Source organism: Agelaius tricolor, unplaced genomic scaffold (assembly GCF_023055355.1).
Source record: "Agelaius tricolor isolate 1412-34295 unplaced genomic scaffold, bAgeTri1.0.p SCAF_5, whole genome shotgun sequence".
NCBI classification, from domain to species: Eukaryota; Metazoa; Chordata; class Aves; order Passeriformes; family Icteridae; genus Agelaius; species Agelaius tricolor.
The window spans coordinates 55,137,713-55,165,676 of NW_027269265.1; the positions used below are offsets into that span (position 1 = coordinate 55,137,713).

General features: G+C 39.6%; 1 protein-coding gene across 8 annotated transcripts in view; it reads left to right on the plus strand.

Annotated features, from left to right (window-relative positions):
* SHANK2 (SH3 and multiple ankyrin repeat domains 2) overlaps nucleotides 1–27,964 on the plus strand; it is a 249,330-nt gene that overhangs the window by 88,894 nt on the left and 132,472 nt on the right. For all 8 annotated transcript variants that reach the window (XM_071428342.1, XM_071428343.1, XM_071428344.1 and 5 more), the window contains one exon: nucleotides 27,660–27,735. In XM_071428342.1, the coding sequence (XP_071284443.1) occupies nucleotides 27,660–27,735 (76 nt within the window). The remainder of the gene's footprint in view (nucleotides 1–27,659; nucleotides 27,736–27,964) is intronic.

Sequence of the window (27,964 nt, forward strand, 5' to 3'; positions counted from 1 at the left end):
TATGCTCCATATCCTTCAGAATTCAGGGCTATCTGATTGCCCACAACTGAGGTGAAGTATTCATTTTCAGGCTGAAGTTATCTTTAGCTACATTCCAACTTTATCATTTATTGTTCCTCCCTCCCTAAAGTGCCTGGAGAACTCCTAGATTTTACCAATAATACTGATATAAAGGCAGACTCAGCATGTCTGAGAGATTCTTGCTGTCTTTCAACTCTTGGCCTCCTCAGTGCACCTTTCCTTAAGTTCCAGCCTAATTTTTAAAATTTTCAAAGGGTGAGTTTTCATTCCATAGCCTCCTTTGTGCCTTTTTCTATCCTGTGCCCTTGGGATCCACCTTATTAGTAGCTGTAGGAGTGCTGGGAGTTTATTTCAGATTAGGTCTGATGCAGGCACGTGGCTGCAGTGACCATGAGCAGTTCTCGTCTTTCCAGGCAAGGATCAAATCTGTGCCAGTCCCGGGGCTGTGCCAGTCCCGGGGCAGCACTGGCAGGGCACATTCCCGGCCCTGCTCTGCCCATGGAGCTGTGCCCATGCTGACCTCTAGTGTCACAGCAGGCTCTGCCAGGCTCCACGCTGCCTTTTCCTCTCCAAGGTGGCACAGAGGCATGGGATATTTGTGTCAGGAAAGGCCTGGATCAGGAATAGTGTGGCCAGCAGGAGCAGGGAGGTTGTCCTTTCCCCTGTGCTCAGCACTGGTGAGGGCACACCTCGAGTGCTGTGTCCAGCTCTGGCCCCTCAGTTTGGGAAGGACATTGAGACGCTGGAGCGCGTCCAGAGGAGGCAACGAGGCTGGAGAGGGGCTGGGAACACAAACCCTGTGAGGAGCCACTGAGGGAGCTGGGGGTGCTCAGCCTGGAGAAAAGGAGACTCAGGGCTGACCTTATCACTCCCTACAGCTCCCTGAAAGGTGGCTGTGGTCAGGTGGGGTTGGTCTCTTTCTCCAAGCAGCACTGACAGAACCAGAGGACACAGTCTCAAGCTGCACCAAGGGTTGGATATTAGGAAAAAATTTTTTATGGAAAGAGAGATAAAGTGCTGGAATGGCCTGCCCCAGGAGGTGGTGGAGGCACCGTCCCTGGATGCATTTAGGAGAAGGCTGGATGTGGCACTTGGTGCCATGGTTCAGTTGAGGTGTCAGGACATGGGTTGGACTCGATGATCTTGAAGGTCTCTTCCAACCCAGTCATTCTGTGATCCTGTTTGATTCTGTGACCTCAGTGATCACTGAGACTCACCCAGGCTGAGTACCACCTCCAGTCCCTTCCTGAGCACAGTGCCTGTGCTTTTGTTTGGTATCCCTTATTCCTGAGTTTCCAACAGCTTGAAAACAGAGACAGATTATGCAGGAATTGCAGAGATCCCTTGCAATGTCTTTTTTACCTATGTAACTGTACACAGGTGTTAAAAGCAGAAACTGCAGCAATCCTTGTCCAGCATTCCCTCTCTATCCCAGAAGTTACCAAACAGGTCCAAGCTGTGTTAATAAAATGCATCCTTTTGCTGTTTCTGAAGCAGAGAATTTTCTGTTTTCCACATTCTTAGTTTTTAACGCCCCGTGCATTCAGTAAAACCAGATTTGTTCCTCATTTCCACCATCCCTTTTTATAATTAGCACAACACCTTCCCAGGCAGTTGAGCCAGCCAGGCTGCTAGAAAATGGATTTGCCTTCCTGCAAGAAGGAAAGATGCTTTACTGTGGATTGAGGAGCTGACATCTGTGCTGGCCTTCCAGAAGGACAGGAGTCTTAGTTTCCCAAATATGCAGTCTGGACATAATAGATATCCATATGTAAAACCAGTGCCTTATCCCATATAACTGATTCTATGATTCTGTGTTAAACACAGCAGTGGAGGGACAAAAAACAGATAAAAAACCCCTTTTCATCCAGCCTAAGTGGCCCACCTTTTATAAATGACCCAGATTAGCAAAATCCTTTTTAACAAATTATTCCTGGTTTGTTATGATCAGTTCTAGCTAATTTTTAGCTAGAAAGACAATTGAAGAATAAATAGAAATGTTGTGGTGATTATTAGAACTCTGAAAAATTCTATGCACAAATAACTTTGGAAACCATTAGAAATAAGTGGGTTTCAATGAGACAGAAGAGATGGTATCTCACCAAATGAGCACCTCAAGGGTTTTGATAACAAATTTTGATAAATTCTCCTTCCACAAGATTTCACCTTGAGTAGAAGGTGCCTGTGTACCTGTGACAGAATTATTGCACAGCTTGAACTGTTTGGCGTGAGCAGCAACAGTTAAGGACAAAACATTGCTGCAGCTGGAAGGACTAAATGGAGGCGGTATAAAAGAAATTTATGTATGTGAGGGAAAGATATTTTTGTTGGGAGAGTTAATCACAAACACTGTCATGGCAGTAGTGTAAGGAGTAAGAAGTTCTGAGAGCTGGGAAATATGTTCTGACTCCACAGTGCAGGCTGGACTCAATATGGCCAAGAGAATATAAAGCCAGATGAAAATCAAATTGGAAAGGCAAGATTGCCTCACATGTAGTTGAAAAACTGTGCTGTGATGCAGATGCAAAAGCAGCCATTTCAAATGGGTTGATAGCTCAAGGGATGACTATTACACTTGCTATGTTATATATTATATTATATTATATTATATTATATTATATTATATTATATTATATTATATTATATTATATTATATTATATTATATTATATTATATTATATTATATTATATTATATTATCCCAGTCAGGCTCTGAAGGTGGGATCCCATTGTAAGCCTGGTACCCAGAGCCCAAGCTGACAGGTCAGGCCCTGTTCAGTCAGTCCCCCTGCCTTGAGGGATGTCTCCAAAGCTCTGACCTCTGAAATACTCTTTCCTGCCTTGCTTCTGTGTTTTGCACAGCCAACTACCTGGCTCATGGGATTCTGAACAATTTCATCTTTTGAGGAGTGATTTTCTGCCACATAATGTTTCTCATGGACAGATCTATCATTAAAGAAAATTGGGAATGGATGACAACACAGTGATCATACACAAAGATCCTCTGTGTCTGATTTATCCTTTAGAAAGATCAAGAATATGCCATATACCATATTTTTGCTTAAACTGCATTCTCCTCCATCAATCAGGGGGAAAACTATACTGCAACCAAAAAAAAAAAAAGAAAAAAAAAATCTATGCAAAGAACTAGATGTGAGGTGCTGGCAAGCCAGCCCACAAAGCTTGGTGCAGTAATAATCAACTAATTCTGACAACTCTCTGTAGCTGAGGATGTAAATCAACCCCACTTTTTTGTCTCAAGTGATGGAAATTCAAAGAATGAACCTCAGCAAGTTTCTGCACTTTAGCTTTGCTGAGCGAGGCATTTGTGCTCCCAGTGATGACAAACAGCAGTTTGGGAAAAGGCTCTGGAATGAATCATCACTCAATAATAATGGAAAGGGGGAGGCAGAGGTGACTGGAGAGCTGTTTTTATCTGCAGGCTGGCTATGGGAGGGAGCCATCTGCTTCCCACACAACCTGCAGGGTGTGCTCCCTGGCCAAAGGTGCCTTCAAAGGCCTTTCCTCCTTTCAGTCTTCATCTTCGGAGCAAGAAGCAATAGAGATTTCTTACTCCAGCAGGAGTATTTGTTAGAAATCCTCGGGAGCACTGAGTCTACCAACCCATTTCTCAAATAATGGTGCAGGTCTGGTTTGAAGGAAGAGTAAAATAAAGGATTCCATGATAATAATTTCATCATTTGTCGAGGGTTTGAGGGCAGCATAAAGCCAAAGCATCAAACAAAATTATTCAAATTAAAAAAAAAAAAAAAGCAAGCCTGTGTCTAGAGCTCGTAGAGAATGTAAGCCTGTCTGCATACTTATCTCTGAATAAGGAGTTTTTAATTCATAATATTTTACTGTCTGGGCTGCTCAGCTGACATGTACTTCATCCCTTTCACTCCCATTTCCATGCTTGCTAAGAGCCACTTAGGAATAACTCTAATCAGCTGGAAAGGAGCAGCACAACTCTCCAAAGCATTGAAATAGGCTAAAAATAAATTGCATAGCAATATAAAATGAGTGTTACGTGGTAGGAAACTCAACATTTCCAGTGCATCTGGGATTGCTGCTGTGTGAAATGGGACATGCAGGTGGGGAGTTTTTCCTCTTCTGGTACTTTCTGCACTTTTTTTTCCTCAAGAAATCATCTGTCACACCATAGAGGATCAGAGGATCAAAGAAGTGCAAACTCTGAGGGATGTCTCAAGAAAGGAGTTACTATGATGGTTTATTCCTTTTACTTCCAGTGATGCATTCCCATTTTCTGTTCAAAATCACAGCCCATGGAATATTTTCAAGTTGAGAGCAGATGGAGACATCAGAGATGTCTAATGTTACAAATTACTGTAGAAACACCAAAAAGTTAAAGCTATGAAGTGAATGATTTATGAACTGATGGAGCCTCCTGGGGAATTTAAGCCCAGTTATTGGTTTAAGAGAGAACACTTCAGCTTGTGGCAGAATTTGAGCAGCCCTGTTCTGCAACATGCTAAAAACCTAGGAGTAGTATCTAATTTTTGATTCCTAGTTGTTCTTGTGGAAACTACTCATATAACATGGTTTTTTCAAGCTGTTAAAATCTGTTTTGAGCTTCTCAAATTTTAACAAACCTGGCAGATCTTAATGACTGTTAGTAGACAAAAAACTGTGGCTTTTACCTCCTGGAATTCTGGAGCATTTCAAATTTCATAAAGAATATGTATTTTAATTCTAGCATCTCTATACTAATAGAGGTTGTTTTTTAAATTTATTTATAATTAGTGATACTTTGTAATATCTTATGAACCTATGATCAACTATAGTTGATCTTCTTGCTTTCTCTAAGTATCTTAAATGATAGTAGCAATAGCTTTTACTTTGATTTAGCATCCATTTTTTTCCCCCTGAAATTCTGTTTAACCAGGATTCTCTGGTGCACCTGTGTAAATATTATTTATATCAGAACAGAACTTCTGTTCAGATCATTCTGGCTATCAGAATTAAATAAGTGGCCTAATTCATCTAACTCATTACATTTAGCATGACCTAACACTTTTAAAAGCAACTTTGAAAAAAAAAAAGCAAGGCAAGCCTTAGATCCGTACATACTTTAAAAGTGTTAAGAAGTCATCTTTTTCTGCTGCACTAAATGACACATTGGGGCTTTTTTTCCCTTCTGATTTTTAATGGCTCAGATAAAAGGCTTGACAACAGAGGCTGAAAACTCTTTGAAACTCTCCCCAGTTAGTTAAGATCAAATTCTTCTTAATTTAAGGAAGATGATGGAGCAACTGCTTAAAGTAATGGCAGTGCTGGAGGTGATCAGGAAAATGATGCCTAGACAGAGCAGCTGTCAGATAATCCATATTCTGTTCTGAAATCATGGATCTGCTTTTTGCTTCCCTCCCTTGCTAGAGAGCTCAGCTCATTGTGTTATAGATCAGTACTAAAGGGGTGCTCTGGGGTCAGAAATAGATTCTTGGTCTCCAGGTAAAACAGATAGACCTGAGTGAATGTTCCCAATTGTGAAGTCACAAAATGGATTGAATTTTAAACGGTAGTGTAACTTGGTTATGTTATATTATACACACACAAAATTATTTACACACAAATATTATTATTTACACCCAGAAGTGTGTTTGTGTTTGTAGCTGAGTCTGAAACTTGGGCTTTGCTTTCTGAACTGAAATGGAAAATGTCCATCAACTTTCTCAACCCTCCAGTCAGTTCACAATTCACAAATATAAAACGTGGCTGTGAAAGTCAAACTGATTTTGTGCATGACTTACAAGCAAAAAGCACTTCAATGTATTGTTTTGGGTCTTTTTTTTTTAATAGCCAAGGGTTAAACTCTAATTATACAACAATCACTAACTCTTTATTCCATGCTTGCAGTTATGTTTTGCACTCATCAAGAATTAGTTTAGTGATGTCTAGAGAGACATTGAAAATAGTTCTGTATTTTAGCTGCTCTCCTGAAAATAATGAAAGTAATTATATTGGATACTCTGTACAACACATTAGTAGTTTGAGGAAATGAAAAATAACATGTCTTTATATCAAATTTTGTTTGTCAGGTAAGTTATAAAGTTATTTTTTAAAAGTTATATTAACATTTGTTAGTCAAGACTTTAAAAAGAAGGAAAATAGTTACATTCCTGACTGTAAATCCTTATAGATTACACTTTTTCTTTCATGTTGCCAGGATCAAACCTCTCCTTTGGACTGATCTCATAGGAGACTTTGAGGCCCTGGGCCACTGTTTGAGAGAAAAATGCAAATATAGATAGGAAAATCCAAGGCACCTTCCTAAAATCCCCAAGTTTTCATGCTAAGATTTTATCACCCAAGGACAAGACACAGCTACCTGCAGCAAACAAAAGATTGTCAGAAGAAATAGTGCCAGAATTGGTTTATTTGAAGGAGCAGAGGATGTTTCTAATGGTTTAGATTTTTGCTAAGAGCTTGCCCCAGAGAAAGGCTTGTTTCATTTTTAGCAAACAAATCTTAAGGGTGTAGTTTGTTTTCAAATGGACTCTGAATCCCTTATATTAGTCTTCCTCACTGGTTTTAATGCTTTGCTTATAAATGAATTCCCATTTTCAGGGTGAGCTGGTGAAATATTACCTCTATTCTGGGCAGCAGGTGGACAGAAGAAAAAGGGAAACTATTATTTTCCTGGAAACGACTTGTTTATTGGGGGCAAGGAGAGAACAAAGAGGTGGAAATGATTGTCAGAGGGGTGATACATCATTGCCCTGGTGGATAATGCACTTTTTGTGTTTCCTGAGCAGCCCAGCAGTGGGATGCTGCTGCTGCAGCTCAGGGAGGAAATTCTGCTACTCACAGGAGTGGCTGTCCTCAGGTGCTCACTCCCCCAGAGCAGATGGCTCAGTGCTGGAAGGACAGACATATAATGATATATAACTATAACTATAATATAATTATATTTATATATAACTATATAAAAATATGTATTATAATATATATCATATTATAATTAAAATGTAAATATATATTTACATTAATAATAGATAATTAAATGTAATTAAAATGTAAATATATATTATAAATCTTCTATAGTGAAAATATAATATAATATATTAATTTAATTATTATAATTAAATTTATATTTATATTATATTTTATATTAGATTTATATTATAATTTAATTATATTAATTAAAATAATATATAATATAATATAATATAATATAATATAATATAATATAAATAATTATATAAATTAAAAAAAAATTTTTAGGTTAGTTTGTGTGCAAAAATCTCTGCAAATTGTTCCTAAAATAGTGACTGCAGTGTCCAAAGTCTAAGTAACCTTGAACCCAAACTTGTATTTAATCGTTCTGTGTCTGGGAAGAGAACTGTTAAATATTGCTGAACTTTTCCTCATTAAACAGGTGTTGAGTTTATTAGCATATGTCTTATTAGCTGGCTAATAAATGCAGGTGATACTGATTATTTAATGAGAAGCTTTACCTCTACCAAGATGTTTTTAAGGATTCATTTTGATAGATGTTTTAGAGTTCAGTTCTGAATATAAAAAATCCTTCAGTTGAACTCTAATGAGTTGAATTACACCATAGTTCCTGTATTTGGAGATTCACTGAGGTTTCACCCTGTTGATAGAACTGGAAGACTAAAATGTATCATAAAAATTCTTGTTCAAAAGTAAATATTTAGAATTTTTTGAAGTCCTGACCTTACTTTGGAGAATGCTGCAACTCATCACATTTAAAATTTAAGTGGAAATACTTAAGTTAATCAGCCACGCACTTGAGAAAGTTCTTGCAAGGCTGTTTTGATCCAATTTAAGGTGTATTACTGAATCTTTTAAAAGTAAAGAATCAGTAAATACTTGATTATCCTTCTTCTGGATTGACCCAAGTTACAAATAAGGCAGCATGTAAAATCTACCATCAGATCTGCTCAGAATCAAAAGATATTAAGAATTTTCCTTAAAAAAGACTATCCAGTTTCTTAGGTTGTACTATATGGAAACAATATTGATGAAGTGTTTCATATGTCATTAAGCACATGTAATTTTGGGATTCTCCCAGTGTTTTCCAATACGACTATAAGCAGGTATAAATTTCATGTTGTTGTGTTATTTATGAGGGACAAGCTTGAAAAAGCCTCCAATAGTCCAAGATGTTGGTAAAAGAGAAGGAAAATAGTTGGCAGCAGGATCACAGGTACTGTCATGCACACAGGGAACAGGATCTGGGCTTTCTAACAGGATTCACCCTGACAAGGGGAATAATCCTTAATAATCCTCCTGTTTCAGATGGCTCAAACAGGTTAATCAGGCACTGAAATGGGTATGCTTAAAACACCACTTATCCCTGATGGCCGGAATCTTGTTCTGGGAAGCATTTGGGAGAACAGTGGTTGTTTTGTGTTGTAAACCAGAATTTGGGCTTAACTCTGACAAAACCTTTTGTCGTGCAGGTTCTGGAGTTTGCAGCCTGTCACTAAGGGCCAGATTTATGGTTTGACTTTCAGCTCTCACTTCGAAGCACAGAGAAACCACACTGACCCCAACAACAGATAGTTTTGAATGGAAATCAATCAGCTTGAAGTGATTAATGCCTGAATATTATTTAATTCCCAGGCTGGCATGCCCACACCCAGCCCTATCAGGTTTGGCAGACACAGACTGGGATGACCAAGAGTGTTGGGTCACTGAATGGTTGTGATTGGCTTGAAAAGTAGTTTGAACTGCAGGTGTAAATTTAAAAAGCTACAATCCCTGTCATTCTCATTTAATTTTTTAAAAATCCATTCTCACTTCATACCTTTAGAGTAAATTAAATTTGCCCATGTATTCTCCTGTAGTCAAGCTTTAAGGTAAAGGTTGCAAATGTGTCACTTGAAGGAGAATAAAAATAAGGAACCCATTTCACTCACCCCCTAAAATGTGTGAGAGGGGCTTTAATGTTTTCCCAAACACATACAAAGAGTTATGATATAACATTATTGCTATTCATAAATGTAAGAGATCTATGTTTTCCTGGAAACTGGTTGTTTTTCTGGGGCTATTTTCTGCATTTTTCTTGAAATGTGGCTGCTTTGAAGCATTAAGACACTTAAAATTGCATCATTGCTGATAAAAGATACTTTTACAGCTTTAATTTCAAAGGTACACTGCTTTTAAAGTTTCTTTTTTGGTTTTTATTTTTTTGGGTTTTTTTGAGGAAAGTCTTTTTCTTGCAAAGATACATTTTAAAGGTTTTTTCTGAAACCTGCAGTATATAACATTGTGTTTTTCCCTCCTGTGATGTGTGTACATGCCATGTATATTTGAAGCATTCATTTTTGATGCCCTAAATCAGGTTTTACCTGATTTTGCAATATTCATTTTGCTTACACGATCAGACTTTCACGTGAATATGAAAACACCAGTGATCTGTACTGATTTTTCTCTTCCTTGTTGGTTTTTACCCTGATTTTCTTGCTGAGCTATTTTAAAGTAAAAAAAGAAAAAGATACCCTATAGATCATCTTCCAAATGTGCATAATACATGACCTGGTCCTCAATGTTTTTCAGCATCTCAGAAACAAGAACATATTCTGAATTTTGATTAAATGCATTTGATAAGCCATCTAATGGTTTGATGACAATGTTTAAGTCAGGATTTCTTGAAGTTAATATATTGTGTTACACAAATCAATTCATTCCATTAGTATCCTAAAATCCCAAGCATCTGTTTGGAAGTTCAATAAATTGGATTGCCCTGGTATCTTTATCTGGGATATCAATATTCAAAAGCCTTCCTACATCCTGAACGTGCTGATTGCACCTTTTTCCTTACAGAAAATCAATTACCCTGCCCTACAGCAGCAGAATTTTAAGAAGATACAATCCAAACTTGAATCTCACTCTCTGATTTGACTTCTGGATGCTGTGTGTGTGTACAGCTCTTCTGTGGGCCTTGTTTAAATTCAGGATAAGGTCACCACTGTGCACCTGTTACTGTGCAAAAGCTTTTCCCTACATTTCCTAACAGCCAATGTCATCAAGGGTGCCAGGGCTTTGGAGGAGTTTCTCTTGGCTGTCAGACTGAACTCAAGTCTTCCAAAGAGCCATCCCTAGTGAGGTGTTTTTCTTTGACTTGGTCCCACATTCCAGGCTCACCAGAATTTGGGATTAGCATAATTCTCTCCCAGCCTGTGTTCTGAGTGCTGCCAGAGCCAGTGCTCTGATCCTGTCGGCTGCCAGCCAAAAATTACTTTTTTCCAAGTAAAGTCAAAATTGATATGTGTGGGTAGCAAGAGCAGACAGGACCTTCCCTGGCTAGGAAATGGTGGAGAACAGTGACTGCCTCAGTGTTCTGCTGTTTGGGGATGCACACAGAGTCTGCCAGAAATGTTCCCTGGGACAGCAGCCCCACTCCGGATGGAGAGATTGGAGCATGGAAGGAGTGACAGATGTGGGATGAGGAATTGATGAATCTGACTCCATGTTCTTAGAAGGCTAATTTAATATTTTATGATATTATATTGTATTATATTAAAGAATGCTATACTAAACTATACTAAAGAATAGAGAAAGGATGCAGACAGAAGGTTTAACTACTTAAGAACTCGTGACTGACTCCTCAGAGTCCCAACACAGCTGGATGATGACTGGTCATTAAGCAAAAACAATTCACATGTTGGATAAACAATCTCCAAACCACATTCCAAAGCAGCAAAACACACGAGAAGCAATCAGATAATTATTATTTTCATTTTTCTCTGAGGCTTCTCAGCTTCCCAGGAGAAGAATCCTGGGCAAAGGGATTTTTCCAGAAAATATAACAATGACAAAGGGATGTCCGCGAATAAAAGCGCCCTGGCTGAGGACGTCGCCCTTCTGCTTCTCTCTCTCACACACACTCACAGTAATGGAGATGGCCCTCGGCTGATGAGTACCGTGGGCTCTGAGCTGCGTTTCCTGGAGCTGTCCCTGCATTCAGGAGCTGGTCACTAGATGGCATCTTTGGGTACAGAATTTAGGGGAAAAATCATCTCTAGCGTTTCATTTGTACTCAGCCTCGTTTCAGCTCACTCTTATTTCTGCCTGGATATAAAAACCTAAGAAAGGACATGCCCAGGCAGCAGGAGACAGTGGGGAAGGAAACTTTTTCTGTATTTTTTTGTACTTTCTGAGCAGTGGGGTTTATCTTAAATTCTAATAATTATGTGTAAACATTTTGCAATACTTTTCTAGGTAATATTTGTGGAAATTTTTGGATTATGTATGAATGCAGATCTAGGAATCTGTCATTTGTGGGGATTTTTTCCACACTCCTTACAGATGATAGTCAATCACTTGGAAATATTCCAGATAAAATCACATCTTGAAAACACTTAAAAGTGAAAACAACCAGTCAGCAGTTACCAGCAAGGATTTCCAGGTTAAAACCAAAATAACTTCTGCAGCAAAGAAGAATATGTCCAGCACTCTAATCCTTACATATTAAGATACCTTTTTATATTTTTATATAGAAATACATAAAAGCTGCTGTCCAAATTCCCTTGATTTGAAGGTAATATTGATCTCTTTCCTAAAACCAGCTGAAGGTGAGGGGAATTCAGTAGGTGGCAGTCCTCTTAAACCAAAGAAGAAACAGTGTGACTATCAGAGAGTGGGAAATGAATGCAATAAAGAGTTTGTGAAACATTTCCATGTCATCCAAAGTCAGTATGGCTTGCATTTTTTATTTAGAGTCCTCCAAACTATGGACACTTTCTTTTTCCTATCTGTAGCTGTTCTGTAAAATCATGATGATAACCCTCTAAATGTATTTGAGAAAAGTTCTTCTTGTAGGCTTCTCCTGAGTGCTTGTCAGTGTGTCTAGAGCTTGTTTTAGTTCTTGTTCTTTTTTTTTTTTCTTGCTTCTCACACAACAAGAAGGATCTGTCACTCTCAGATTACCCAGTGTTTTCATCTGAATTTCTTATAGGACGATCCTTAGAACAGGAATCACTGTTCTCACTCAACAAATGGCCTGTGCCGTTAAAAATCTCCTCTTGCACTCTTCCCAAAGAAGTGGAATCCTTTGGCAATGGTGTCAGCTGCCTGTTTCCCTTTCCCCCAGTGGTAAAGCTGGTCTGCCATAGATTTGTATCCATGATGCTCCTTGTCAGCAGCATGAGGGACCTCTCTTTGATTCAGTCCTCTTGTTTGTCATGGTAGGGAACAGATGCTGGTTTTTTATCTCATCTACAGGGCAGATTTGTTACCCCAGCAGTGTGCAAATTTAGGCACACAGTTTGTGGGAATTGGGAGTGGGGCTGGGCTCAGCTTCATCCCTAAATTGGCTACAGCTGTGAGCAGCAGGTGAGCAGCACTGACAGCAACGAGCCAGGGAGTGCCCAGGGGCACTGAGCAACCCCCAGAGGGAGCAGAGGGCACACAGGTGCAGGGCATCAACAGGAGGGGATAAAAGGCTGGGCTGAAGAACTGGGAAGGCAGATGCTTGTAGCCTTCTGAGATGAGAGGGTATTACTCTGGATGGGCAGGTGCCTGAAGCCTTCTGAGGTGGTGAGGTGTTACTCTGGGTGGGTTGAAGCTTTCTGAAATTGTGTGGTGATACTCTGTGTATCATGGGTGTCTCAACTGTGACATGCAAGCTATTTGAAAAGTAATAGCACAAAAATACATTCATTTAAAATAAAATAAGCCAGAGCTTTATTGGTGTGGAAGAGTGTGAGTTCTAAACCTGTTAAATATAACTCCTGTTGCCTTCATCCCTCCTGTTTGCTTCACTTCCAGCCCCTTTCAAGGAGCCTACGATCACTCCCCCTTGTGTGAAAGGAGTGCACTCAGAGATACTTTTTTTAAAATAACGCCAAGGGAGTTGTTTGTTTTCCTGAAACACAGAAGGTGTCAGAGGCAAAAAGCTCTGATAAGCTGCTTAATATGCTCCAACAGTGTTGGTAGACACACGGGGGGGCTCAAGTATGGACAGGTTGAAGGGAGTTTTTAAAAACATTTAGGATTTTTTGATTGTGACTGTGGCTTGTCCTTCTCCCATGTCTTTGGTCAGATGTAGGGTGTGGGAAGAAAATGTGGCAAAAATACAAATATTTCCAAGGAGGCCACTGAAGATGAGGCCAAAGAATGTCTGAGAGAAATGAGTAAATGTTGAATAAATGTCTTCTACCAGAGGGATAGTGTAAAAGTGAGAATTCACATGAACTTTGCTGCTGCAGTTGTTTCCAACAGCTTTTGTGTGTGAAGGTGCGAGTGGATGACTTCTGTGGGTTTTACCCAGTTATAGATTGTATATGTGTGACAAATCATGGAAGCGATAATCAGAGAAAACTGTTGTGTGCTGGGAAGCACTCAGAGCAAATCTGTGTTGTAGCGGTCTAAAATAAACAGTTGTGTGTTTGTTTTTGTTTTTTTTTATAGTCTTGTCCACTAGGAATAAATATGTTTTTAAACGTAGTAGGATTCCATCACTTTGCATAATGTACTGGAAATACAGTCAGTGGAGTAGAAATAATTAAATGAAAAGAGAGTGGTTGATGGTCCTTTAATCTTTTTATGTGCCACATAAATGCTAAAGTAAAGTACACAACTCTAATAGCTACTTAATGGCCATGCAGGATGCTGTGCAGTGGGCAAATAACTCTGCAAATGAAGAGCTGCTGCAGAAATCCTTTTAAAAAGTGTGGAAGAAAGTGACACAAGCTTTGACTGAGTGGAAGTATGAAACAGATTGGAATGGGATATCACCTTATCACTGCTGTGCTTGACTGGGCAGAGATAACACAAAATCACCTTCTATTATCTTGGGAATGTCTTTGACATCTCTGGTGATCAAAGGCATCATTTTGGGCTTCCCAGTGTCTGTAACCTCGCTTGTGATCAGGGGAGGAATCACATTCTGAGCTTGTGTCTGTGGCTGCAGCTGCAGAATGCGGAGCTGAATAAATCTTGAGCTAAATTCTGTTTCCAGATTGATGTGTGGATATGACAGGAGATCTCATCATCTCTAATTGCTGTTGCTTATTCCAAGTGGTTCTTGCTGCTTCAGGATGTTGAGAATGCCAAAAGTTAGGTCTGCTTGGTAGTTTTCTAAAATGTCTTTAGTAAGTGCCTCTTACAGAGGAGGGCAGCTTGAAATGTTGATTTGTGCAGTGAAGCAAAATTTCAATCAAAATTTAGTTTGGAAAAGTATTTCTTAGCTCTGATAATGGAGGGAAAGAAAATAGATCCATAAGTATGGTTTCTAAAATAGAATCAAAATAAAACAGGAGAGGCTCTGGCCAGGGAAGTGTCCTCTGGGATTTTTCATCAATCAAAAATATACATTTAAATTACATTCAATTTATATAATTTAGAGGGTGTTTTCCCCCTCTCTATATTTTGTACTTTCCACAAAGCTGTTGAGGCCTTTTTTTTTTTTCTTCCTCTGATTTCTAATCTCCTGACTTTTTGGCTAAAGAAGTCCATTTCATTAGATCCCTAATTATGTATTCAGGAAACTCCTCTTTTCTCTGGTTTTTTGGCTAATGACCACTCTGCTTCACTTTATCTCCAAGCAAAATGTATGATGGCTTTTATTTCTTTAGGAATAAAGCAGATGGCATTTAGCACAACATCTGGGGGAAAAAAGATCTTTGAAGTGTATTTAGTAAAGTAAACACTGTTAAAATGGATTGATGGCTTTACCTATAATACCCCTGGGTAGAAGGCCGGTTGTTTTAGTTCCTACCTATTTTGACTGTTTTGTATCTAGAGACAGGATTAGAAGTTGATGTGTGCCAGCAGTATTTCAGTTTATGACGTTTTGTGGAGAAAAATCTTCAAAAAATCAGTGTTATTCATACTTGGGTTCTGGGAGGAGCACCCTGATTCCCAGTCTTGAAAACACCCCACTGAAGCTGGGCTGCTGCTGTCAACACACAACACTGCAATTGATTTTTGTGATTACAGGCCAACAAAACAAATCAAAATGCATCTAAAGCTGGCAGAACTGCAGTTAACTCTAAATCCCACACTGCGAATAGCAAATCTACCTTTATCTGCCTCATTCCTGTTACCCATTTCTACATGAGGCTTCTTCTTTTAAACAATATAATCTTAAATTTTTGACATCATAATGTTCTTGAGGTGACAAGTTGTCAACTTCAGGTTATGTGATGAGAAAGGAGATTATCTAAAAGCAGTTATTTGTCCATTTTCTCCTGAAATGCTGGTGATGTGTGACAATAAGTTGAGGTGCTCTAGCAGTCCTGTGAAGGGTAATTAGACAGTGATGCATGAAAGAGTGATTGTTTAACCAGCTGGAACTTTCTGAATGTCCAAAGAACTCGTCAAGCTGTGCAAATCATTATCACTGGGAGGTGATTATGTCTTGTGCTGTCTGTGTGCAGGATTAGGATAAATAATAAAATGGGATTTTTTAATGATATAGTTGGAGGATTAGATTTGCATGGCCTCTTTGTGGATTAAGTTTGGATATGCTGAGATGCAGTTTATATGTGAGAAGGAGATAAAGGAGAGGGAGCAGGGGGAGAAGGTGGGAGTGTGATTATCAAGCACAGAGAGATGGCTAATCCAGGTGGGCTTAATACACTCAATTACATTTTTAGAAAGGAATAAACCTACTAAGTAGATATCTCAATTAAGTGCATCCCATCTTTGAGACACTTTTTGTTTTTTTGGTTTTTTTTTGCAAAACAAAAATTCACAAATTGAAAATCTCTCCCACTTCTCTTTATTTGCCTTTTTCCATTCAAATTTGAGAGGTCACAAAGTCCACAATATAAAAGCTTCTAACAGGTCAAGGCTGTGTTTTTACATTTTCACTTTGCAAATTTGAGAGTGGTTTTGGGAGGTTTTGTATGTCAGTTGAGAGGTTCAAGCTTTTTATATAATTTCTCTTTAAAAAACATCCAGGCTATTTGATTTCTTCAGTTATAACATTTTACAAATCTCATAAGTACAAAGATGCAGCGTGATTCCTTTTTTCTTATTAGTTTATAGGCATTAAGCTGGGCACATAATGGAGTTTCAGGAATATGTCAGTCTTAGGAGAATTTATTTCCATATCACTGCTTGCTTCCAAGAATTAGTAATTTAGGCTTGCAGAAAACATCTAGAAATTACAAGTTTATTTTGCCATTCCTGCTTTTCTAACCTTTGGGCACCTTGGAAATGGGTTTTGACATTTCTGTAACAATCAAACAAATGTACATTTTTATCATTAAATTTGCAAGCTGAAAGCTCAGGTGCTTGTTCAGCTGCATGACTTTAATCCAGGTTTATTGCCTGCCTTTGGTGTGGTCTCTGGGATGCTGTTTGCACTCCCTGTGCCTCAGGTACCTCATTCTCGAAATTGCAAAGATTTTCTGAGGAGAAACTTCATGAATGTTGACCCTCAGCAATAATCTGGTCTTTTATGTGATCCATTTCAGGGTTGATTTTCAATTCTATTTAGGCAATTTCATCCTAATTGCATGATTCGAATTTTGTTTAATTTTTGTAGTACTTGTATTACAAGTATTTATCCTACAAGTGCATGTTCAGATATTATTCCAAAATTGTGTAATATCAGAATTTTTTTAAACCTTTACTGGATTTTGGGGAAAACAAGACAAACCACTCTTCAATTTAACCAGTGCACAATTAAAAGCCATCTAATTTTCTAGTGATCCATTCATGAGGGTTTCAAAGTGTGTTCTAAATAAAACTTCTTTAGTTTCTGTCGTAGAAGAACTCAAAAATCTTAACTTTGCAAACAATTTTACAGTCACATTTAAAATAAATCCTTAATCTAGAGTCAACTAAGTGGTGAAAAACGAAACTTGAAAGGGCCTGGCTTGAGGTGTAGATAAAAGATTGTCAGATTTGAAAAGGAAGACCTACTTACTGCTCCTTTTTGTGAAGACTTCAGCAGATGAAGAAAAGGCATTAGGTGAAATTGTAAGAACTAACAAACCAAAAGCTAACAGAAAGGATAATATATATTTCACTTTGATTTTTAGTATGATCTTTTCGTGAACTTAATGTATACTTATGTCCCCTCCCCTTTTTGCCCCCCTTGTTTTGGTTTTTACAGTCTATGAATTTGAATCTAATTAATTAGACTTTATTTCCAGTGGTGGCTTGGTGTCAGCAAGGAGAACCCCAGGCAGGTAAAAACCCCAGTTCTCAGTCTCCTGAGTGCTTCCTTTAGTAGATGTTCCCAGTATAGATGGAGAGTGCTCAGCTGCAGTCTAGAAATACCACATTAATCATTTGAGAGGCCTTTTCCTGCACAAGTGTGTGTCCTCCTCCTCAGTTTCTCCTGTTTGAGGTCTAATTGCAATATTTATTGGCAGAAATTGCATTAATTTCAAGTAGATTTGGCCCAGGGGCTGCACATGGCTGGTGTACACACAGGTAGCACAGACAGCCCATCTCCAGTCTGTGCTCCAGACTTTGGAGCAGCACTGTTTATTCAGCCACCTCCCTTTTTATATGGAATGCCAACCACTTGGGAGATATTTTCTGCAAAAATGAGACACAGTCAAGCAGAACTTGACAAAATTGTCATTAGAATTTGAAAGCTGTATTTTTTTCAGTGTTTTATCATCTCATTCTTCAAGAGTAAGGGGAATTGGAAACATTACAGGGTGGTAACACCAAGTTCAGATAGTCTGAAATAACTCTCAAAACATTTGTTCAGAATCACCAGCACAGTTCCCGTTCCACAGCTTTTGAAATTTTTTCCTGTGGGATGTGAAGTAGGAGTAGGTTGAGTCCAAAGCAGTGGGAACGTGGCTTGGGAAGGGTCTGGAGTATCAGAAATGTTTGAGGGAGCTTGGGGGGGGGGTATGGTTCAAGCTGGGGAAAAGGAGGCTCCAGGGGGACCTTCTGGCTCCCACAGGAGGGGGTAGCCAGGTGGGATCAGGCTCTGCTCCCAGGGAACAGGGACAGGAATAGGTTGAACAGCCTCAAGTGGTGCCAGGGGAGGTGCAGTTTGGATATTAGGGAGGATTTCTTCATGGAGAGAGTTGCCAGGCATTGGAACATTGGTACTGGAGCTCGAGATATTTAACAGCCGTGTGGATGTGGCACTTGGGGACGTGGGTTAGTGGTGGCTTTGGCAGTGCTGGGATAACAGTTTTACTCAGTGATCTCAGAGGGCATTTCCAACCTTTCCAACCATGATCCTATAGCTCTGTGATCAGTGGAGACCCAGCTGTGCCTGAGCTGTGTGCTGTGGTTGCACATGGATGTCTGCTTTTGTATTGATCAGAAATCATATTCACATCAATTGTTTTAAGGCTCATTAGCCCTTTAATGCAGATCAAAGCTTTCACTGGCTTATTACTCATCAAAATGACTCAAGTGAAGTCTCTTTGACCAGAGAGAAGTTTTCAGGTCCTGTGGATTTTCATGGCAAAACAAATGTGTGGCATCACCTCCACTTGTGTTTTACAACATTTACTGTCTGACTTCATCGTGTGCTTGTTACGTGAGAAGTATTTTCACTGCATTTTCTGGGGGTTTTTTTCTCCCTCTTATAAGCAGCAAAAGAGTGGGTTTAAAAAAAATATGAAGCAGTATTGTTTTTAGAACACTGCAACAAAATATAGAAATGATAGCTGTGGCACATTTCTAATAGCTGGGCTGAATCATATTCTGTTCCTCTAATGGCATGCGTAATTGCTCCAGGTTTTCAGGCGTCCTTCAGCCGCACTTATTTAGATTAGTGACTGATGCATTTCCATGGAAACTTGCAGCAGGGAAAAAAAATCCCTCCTGGTACAGCGTGGAGCTGAAGGGATGTGGGCTTTGAGCCTGGTGTAAAATAAGGCTTCTTGCTTGTGGTCAGCTTGGTTTGGGGTTTTTGTTGTAGCTGCTCTCTGCAAAGAGCATTTTGTGTAGCAGCAACATTTTGTGTAGCAATCTGGAGTGCTTGTCAAATCCTACATTCCTTGATAAGCTTCAACTTTTTGAGTGTGGTTGAAGGAGTACATTTTGAAATGAAATGTCTGGATGTTTTTCTCTGTCCGGATGCAGAAGCACCCAAACCCCAGGTAAGCTGGTGAGAAACTGGCTGGAAAGTCCAAGTCCAAGAATGAAGCTCATTTTGGAGGTGTTGTGCAGAGCTTTAATGAAGGATCACTGAATTTTGAAGTGCTAGTAGCAGGAATGGAAAGGTTTTAAAGGACCTCCATCACTAAAATGCCTGGAAAATAGAATTACTTTTATAAACTTTGCACAATACTGTTGCTTTCCTCAATATCTGGTACAATCTTTATATGCACTTTTCGCAGACATCTTTTATGAAAAATCCTTTCCTTAGGATTTTTCCTCCTGAGAAGCTGAGAGGCCTCAGGAAAAAAAAATGTAAACATTGATTATCTGCTGCTGTGGAATGCAGCAAGTAGATCTTTGATTGGCCCACATTGGTTGTTTCTAATTAATGGCCAATCACAGCCCAACTGGCTCAGACAGAGTCTGAGCCACAAGCCTTTCTTATCATTCTTTCCTGTGCTATTCTGAGCTAGCCTTCTGATAAGATCCTGTCTTCTAGTCTTTTAGTGTAGTTTTAATATAAATAAATTAATAAAATAATAAATCAAGCCTTCTGAAACATGGAGTCCGATCCTCATCTCTTCCCTCATCCAAAAACCCCTATGAACACCATCACATGCACTGCCTAACATATCATATCTGATTTTTAGTGCTTTCATAGAAAACTCAATTCTCAACAGTGTCAGCAATTTTTTCCTAATTTCCAGCAGCGTTTAAGGTTGCAACATGGATTTTCAAATGCATTCATTTAAAGTAATTGCCCTTATGTGTCTACACAATGCTGTAAGGACAAGTGTGTACCATACTTTCTAAAAGGTAGGAATATTTTTGGATTTGGCACCTTTCCTGCTGCAATCATCCTAATTGTTTGGAGTACTGGTGTAGGTTCTCTAGGAGTAAGCTCTCAAACCAATGGTGATAGCTTCTTCTATTTGAAAATTAATTATCCTGTGGCCTGGCTCTGAATCCTGTGTTACTCAGCAGTCATTAGTGCAAAGTACCTCTAACCATATCTAGAAATGATTTTGATTTTTTTATATATGGGTTTTTTTTGGATCATATTTATACCTAACCATATCTGTATATTCTGATACAGCACCACGAATTCAGTTGCTAAAGTTGGCACTTCTGTTAAAAGTGATGAGGTGTTTCTAAGTAATTTTTCTTTTGCATTTTTGAATTTGTAGCTGAATGTTATATTTCAGACACATGCAACAGCATGGCAAGGCAGGAATTCTTCCTGGTGAGCCAGGCACTTCCACATCCACAGCTCCTTGTTCCACCCTCATCTTCCCTTCCCTGGTCCTGTGTAAACCTGGGTACCAGATTGCTCAGCCCCATCCTGCTCTGAGTTGTCTGTTTGCTGTGATTGGAGTTATTAACTTAAAGTTATTCTGAGGCCCTTACAGTGGAAGTTGTGAAGTGTTCCTCTGTTTGTTGGGTTTTGGTCGTGTTTGGTAATTTTCACTGTGTTATCCACAGTGAAAATCAGATTGAGAAGTCCACATGAACAATCAAAGCAGAGGCAAAACAAAAAGCAGTGCTGTGGTGAAAAAGATGGTGAGGTTCTAGGAACTTCCCACTATCTCCCATGTTCAGCAGCTTCTTATGTATTCAAAATTTTATCTATTATTGAAGGCAGAGAATTTGACAGATCATTGATCCTGAGTACAGCTGGGGAAGATTTAGACTTGAATGGAGCTTCTTGTAAGGGAGGAAATTGAGGGGAAACATTTGTATCACCATTGATGATAAAAGTCCATAATAACTCTTGCTGAAACTTGCTGTACATGAAAATTAATGATTTTTGAAATTGAATAGAAGAATGGCTTTCCAGGGCCTGTTTTTCCTTACTCAGCCCAAAATAATTCCCCATCTGTTCTTTCCAACTCGGAGTGCTCAATGACCTTCTCCCAAGCAGTTGGTTGTCTTTGTGGGGCTGTAAACATGTCTCAGGTAGGAACAATCCCTGTCGTGCTGAGCAGACCACAGCTCCTGCCACACAAGCAACTGCAGAGTTCCTTCACAAACCTCTAATGGAATTTCCCTAAATTTAATGCAAACTCTCTCTGTCAAGGCAAAGTCATTAAGCCAGGTTTCACCTGGCACCTGCCCTTTGCTACAGGCCATCATTCTGGGTTATGCTGCTGCCATCAGTAAGAACACTGATATTTGCAGGCAATATTTGAACTATTTGCTGGGAGGATGAAAAATGTGAAATATGGTGTTATGATTAAAAACATTCATACCCTGAGTCAGTTCTAAAGAACTGGAACATTACACCACCTGAGCTTTGTAAGTGAACAAACCATCCTGACCTTCAGGATAAATAACATTTGCAACAGATGATAGTGCCAGCAGGCAGCTCATCAAGACTTCTTTGTTCTCCCTGAATTTGAAAAACAAGATGCCTTTATTTATGTGTGCAGGAGCACTTTGAGATTGACATGGAGAGCTGGTTCTTATGAGGCAGATACACACCCTGTCAGGCCACAATTACAGGTTAGGCAAAGTGCACCAAAGTTGCTTTGTTTTGGCCTGATTTGGTAAAAGCTGGGTATTTCAGCAAAGATCAAACTAGGTGCATGTGGACCAAAGCCATGTTCAGCTGCTAGAAACTCTGAGGTCAACATCCAGCTTTTTATGAGCTCTTCACTCTTTTGCTTTAAGATGCATTTTGCTCTGTAAAGCAAAGAAGGGAAAAACTGTCCTCTGCCAATTAATTTCCTTTTGTGAGATCACCCAGGGCTGTGTCTGTGCCTGTCCCAGACAGAGAGACTTAATCCTCTGCAGTAGCTGAGACCATGGGCACAGAGCTGCCACAGATGGGTTGGAAATGAGAGGCAGAGGGAATGGAGACCCTCAGAAACCCAACAGGAGAACTTAGGGAAAGAGCATGCAACCATTACCACATTTTGAAAATATTCTGCAAATGAGGGAAGAGCTGCAGAATCCCACAATTGTACAAAGAGCTGGTGAACTTGTTAGGACAGTAAGAAGCAAATGCTTGCACAACTGCTTGCTGGGGTTTTATTTTTCAGGTGTAAGTAAGCTTTTTTTTTAAATAAAGAGAAAACTGATGACAAGGGAAACACAGTTCTTCTGTAACTGCCTCTCCAGCAGATCCAAGTTGCATTTTTCAGTTATTAAGGTTTCTCTTGCAAACAAACTTGCTGCTTCACTCCATTGATCAGCCATTTCAGCATCCTTTGAGGGTAAAAGAATTCACTGTATTCCAGCTAATCTTCCTCTAAGGATGAAGGAGGGAGTCAACACTGTCTTCCTTTCTTTTTCTGAAAATAAGATTTAGTAGGGGGGGGAAAAAAAGGAAAGGCAGAAGAATGTCCAAGGATTTGCTATTCCACTCAAGTTGTCCTTGAGACATTTTTATGCTTATTCTCAAATCTGAAAAACTTCAAAAACCAGATCAGATTAGCTATTTCTCAGTTTTAACTGAAAGAAAAATTGGTTGAAAGCATCACATCAACTGAACAGTGGGACTTAAAAAAAACCCCAAAACATCCACAAACTGAAAGAGAAGAAAGTGAGCCATGAATTAAAGGTTTTCATTAATTTGCAATTTATAATGCCTTTATCATATGCTTATTTTCTGTTGATCCTCACAGTTTATCCCTTCAAATGAAGCATCAATGTTTTTACCATCGATTTGCAAAGATATGAAAAGGATAATTGTAGTTTCTTCTGAATTCTTGGGTGGGACATACCTGCAGATCTCACTTTTGTGAGTTTTTATAACCCTTTATCAGAATCAATGATCAAACAGGTAATAGAGAAAAATTTCTATTTCTTTATCCCATTTTTGGTACATTTTTTAGAATCCATAATCCTGCTCTGCATGATTTGGAGGAGGACCCCTGAACTTCATCTTTCCTATGGCTCAAATGAAATGATCAAAGAAAGCAATAAGAAATGTCATGTTAAACAATTATATCATAGGCTGGAAAAATCTTCTCACTTGTCACCATTTTAATTTTCTGTATTTAATAGACAATCTAGTTTTGATGAATCTCCATTTTCTGAGGGGAAACAGGAGTAAGTAAAATAAGTTACTGAGACTTCACAGTTTGTGGTATGAAGAATATTTTTATCTTTTAATGTGATTATTTTCTGGAGCATCATTTGGTATGGCAGATATTTTGGATATACTTGGTGTAGGGGGATAGAATATAAGAAAATAAAGATAGTATAGAAAGTAATCTTACCCCTAAGGAGTTGCAGCTGGGCCAGTTATCAAAGATTTAGGAACAGGCCTGACTTTAACAGGCCACAGCTGTAAGCAATGAGAAGAAGAGTGCTATAAAAGAGTGGGGTGGCTGGGTGAGAAGGGATCTGGAGTCAGTGGCTGCTTTGTGAAGGAGAAAGTGTCAGTGCTCTGAGAGCTGCCCACAAGAAACACCATGAAGGTATGGAACTTTTGTGATAAGGGGACAACTGTTTGGAACCCCTGCAGTAAGATGGCAACATACTTGTGATAGAAAAAATTGTGCTCTTCTTAGTGGTGTTTTCAATCCCATGAACTTTTTCTCCACTTTTTCTTATGGCCAAGTTCAGATCAATTTAAGGAAAAACTCTTAAGATAGGGGCCCTGTCTTGTTGCAAACCAGTATGAGTGTCCTTGAATAGTCAATATCTGCTGCTTTTATTATTAGACTGCTTTCCTCATCTTTGAATAACTTCTGATCTAACCCCCAGCATAAATGGTTGGGAAAGGGTTTTTCCCCCAGGAAGGGGAAGGTGCAGAGGGAAGGCCTTTAACTCTGCCACTGTTTTGGGTGTTGTGCCTGCAGAGAGCTGTACCTGAACTGCTCTGGCAGAGAACATCTATAAATGTCTGTTGAGAGTGAAACATCTCCCAGGGCTGTCACTGGGGAGGAGGGAAGGAAGAAGGAAAAGCTGCATGTTTTGGGGTGGGGATAAAAATGCCAGTGGTATCTGGGGAGAGCCTGCTGCTCTCTTGCCTCCCAGTATCACAGCACAAATTCTGCTGTTGCACTCCTGTTTCCTCTGTTCATCCTGTGGACATGCTGGTGGCTCAGAACCTTTCCTAGAGTGCTGGCTGCTCTGGCAGCATCCCTGCTGGCAGAGCATCCTGCACGGTTTCCTTGGAAACACGGCGCCGAAGTGCCCTGCAGGAGCAGCAGGGAGGAGTCAAAGAGTGGAGACAGTTGCTTTGGGATTTTTGCCCCTCTGTGGGAAATCAGGACTCTTGGATAACTAACTAATATGATTAAATAAAAGTTGCTTATTGTTTATATTATGTACTTGTTTATACATTCTAACTTTACTGCACACGCTGATCACGCATCTCTTGATTGGTGTCTCTATCTGGTTCCCATGTTCTGCATGCACTTCTCAGAGTGTGTGATTGGTTACAGTCCAGCTGTTTCACAGCCCACTGTTGTCTGGTTATCTAGCTCTGTTATCTAGTTCTTCTGGTCTTGGTAGTCTGTTTCTCAGCCTCTTCTTTCTTAATTTAGCACAATTTAGGTCTTAGTAACCTTGACAAATTCCAGAGGGTGTTGACGAGAATAACTAGGAACGGTTTGCTGGGGCACACAGTGGCCTAGACCTTGCAAATACATTGCTACACCCCTCCAAGTGCTTTACCTTCCAAAGCAATATTAAATATGTGAGCAACCTAGTCCAAGCAGGAGTGTCAGGGTGGGAGTCAGGCTGGCTGCTGGAACAGGCCCACAATTGTGATGTGGGCTGAAACAAGGCACCAGTGGTCTAATAGGAGTGGTTTAGAGTCCAAAATTTATTTCTTGCTTTTCAGTGATCTTTCAGTTTTTGATAATGTCTGCAAGATCTCTTGGAGTCCTGTGGTCGCTTATGAGACTGAGACCCTACAGGGAGTCCTACATTTATTTGGAGGAAAGCCCTCACTGCTCCTGAGCTAGAGAAAGGAGGAAATGTTTTCCACCTACGCTTTCTCAATGCTCACCCCTCTTTGAACTCTATAAATTACATTCTGGAAGGGCAGGGTTTGAGCCTGTTGCTTACTGAGATGTCTGCAACAATAAACGATTCTAATAAAGCAACAGCTGGAGCTTTATTATTTTGATTGCCACTATTGCCAAGGTCACACAGCTTATTTCTGCTGCGGTTCCACAGGCTTCAATGGAAAATGGACCAGGAAAAATAAAAGTTGTGTTCTTATGGTAGTTACTCTGGTAAAATATGGGTTTCTCAAGAGATCTAGAAATTTCAAGTGATATCCCAATGTTTCTGTCTTTTGTCAATGTAAAGGAAACTGGACCATTTTTGCAAACCCTGGCATTTTGTTCTACCTCTTAGAAAAACTTTTTGAACTGATCCAACTTGATGTAGTGACTTTTCATCTGTGGTGACAGATATTTCTCTCATTAAGAATGCAGTATTATTATAATTATTTGGCAGTTTTATTTTAATAAAGATAATTATGTGTTTCTACACCTTCATGTCCATATCTTCTTGCTGATCTTTCTAATCTGTCTGCAACCAAGCTTAAGAAGAAATCCTCAAAAGATTCTGTGGGTAAAAGCTTGTTAAATAATGATGGGGTTGTCAGTGCTAGGTGGTCCTAACTTGCTGCAAAGCATTTTGATAAAGAGTTCTGGTCTTAAGAAAACCTGGGACACAAGAATGGGTACAAATCCAGGGAAACCTGGAGCTAACCCCTTGGTGCAAATATATCTATAACAGTGTTCCTGTGCTATATTTGGCTTGAATTCAGAACAGCATTTGTTAGGCATTCACCTATGGGTTCTTTGTGTTCTTTTGTCAAGTCAGAGAATGGAATCCTTTTCATTTTTCAGTCCCCAGTTCATTCTGATGGCAGATTCCTGGTCCTCCCCCCCTGCTCCTGAGTGTCTGTACTTGTGCTGTGTAATAGGGCAGCCTGGAATGAGTGTGAGGTGAGGGAATAGAGGGTAATTAGGGAGCTTAACACAGCAGCCTGGGAAACTGCCACTAAGCCTCGAGTTCAGCACCATGCAAGGCTTCTGTTTTCCCAAATAATCCCTGACTGCACCCAGAGGAGTGGGGGAAACAGAGGGGAGCAGACCTAAGCTGCAGCTGAAGAGTGCTGGCTCTGCAGTCCTGAGGAGCTGAACAAAGCTCTCTGTCTTGCTGTGCCTTCCCATCCCTCCCACCCACTTTGTATTCCTTATAGCAATGAAATATCATGCTATAGAAAACAGATCCTGCAGGGGGAACATCTGGCTCCTTAAGGCTCAAGAAGTTGCTTTAAGATTTCAAAATGTTCTTTATCATAATTTATTTCTTGTAATAATTTCTGAGGGACTTCTGGGAACAGGCCAGGGGAAACTCAAAGTGGACTCCAGGTTTATGATTTTCTGTGTTTCTTCTGTTTGTCTCTTGGTATGAACCTGATTTTTAGAGTGGCATGAAAAAAGAATGTTGCTCAATGGGGAACAGACTGCAATTTGTGCAGTAGGAGCAGGAATTGGTGGTAAAGGAAAGGCCTTTTAGGCAGAAAATACAGGTTGTAGGTGAGTGACAAAGGGACAAAATAAACTAAGCTATCAAGTAGAGTTCATATTATAATGGGAATTTTCTCCCTTTCTGGCCATCCTGTAGGATGGGGGCTGGCTGGTCTCCACATAATATATATAAATGTAAATATTTTTGGTTTTTCCTAGTACTGCTTTTCTTGGCACTTGCCAGTTGGTGCACAGCTCTGAAGAAACAACTTTCTTACTCTTTTAGCCAGCTGCAACTGTCGTGTACATTTCCAGCTGGAATTGCTCTGTATTATGGATGTATTTGTATTTATGCCTCCAGCTGGGAGCATGATCCAGTTACATGTTAACTGCACTGGTTAAAGCATGGAAATAGGCATTTTTCCCACCTTTCCTCCCAAGATCTGCCTCCCAGGACTTTCTCCTGCTCCTTGGCTGTGTTCAAAGCCCTTCCATCCTGCTCTGATGTTCTTTTTCTCTCTTCAGGCTTGCCCTTGGTCATTTGACAGCACCAATCTCTCAGCCATTTGTACCATCCTTAAAAGCTGTGCCACAGAGGTGCTGTGCCTTGGGGGCTCTGGCTGGCTTGGAGAATCAATAAAATCTGCTGGGGTTGTGTCAGGCTGTCCTTCCATGGAGAGTCCCTCAGCTGTGCAGATGAAACTTTGATGGTTATAATCTAAACTGGAAACTTTTCCATCTGATTTTTGATGTATCTTAGCCAAACCAAAGGTGATTTCACTGGAGGACTAGCCTGTAGTTAGGCAAAAAAATATTGATTTGCATATTCTGGCTATTTTCCCAACCTTTCAGATTTCTGCATATCTATTGCAGATTTTTTTCTTCTTTCTTTCTTCTTCTATTTTGCCTCTTAGCTATAAAAGACCCAAATATTAGACACAAAAGTTTTTGCCACTGAGAATGTGAGTGTAGCTTTTAAAACTTGTGACTGGTGTGATTCATGATCTCCAGGAAGTTCTCCTTATTCACTTGATGTGTCTGATGCCATAAAAGAATATCTCCAAAGCCAACATTTTTTTCCAAAATGCCTTGAAACTAGATTTATTCACTGTGTGGGAATATTAAGAAATGCAGAAGTATTGAAAATTCTTTTTTCTCTGTGCAGAAACACGAGCAGATAGAACAAAGAAGCTGTTTAGACACTACACTGTTGGATCCTATGACAGCTTTGATGCTTCAAGGTAAGAATTTTTCCTTTTGGTTGCAATCTGTTTACAAAACTTTCCCTGGTTTTATTTAATTGTTACTTTTGGTTTAGGCTTTGGAGGGGAAGAGGGAAGCAGATCACTAAACAGAACTTCTGAGGATACCATTTTACTTGTAAATTGGTTTTCATTGCAGTTTTCTTTGTTCATACGGGATGGGTGTAGAAAATTCGGGAGCAGTGAAGTCACGAGTTTCACTGTTCTG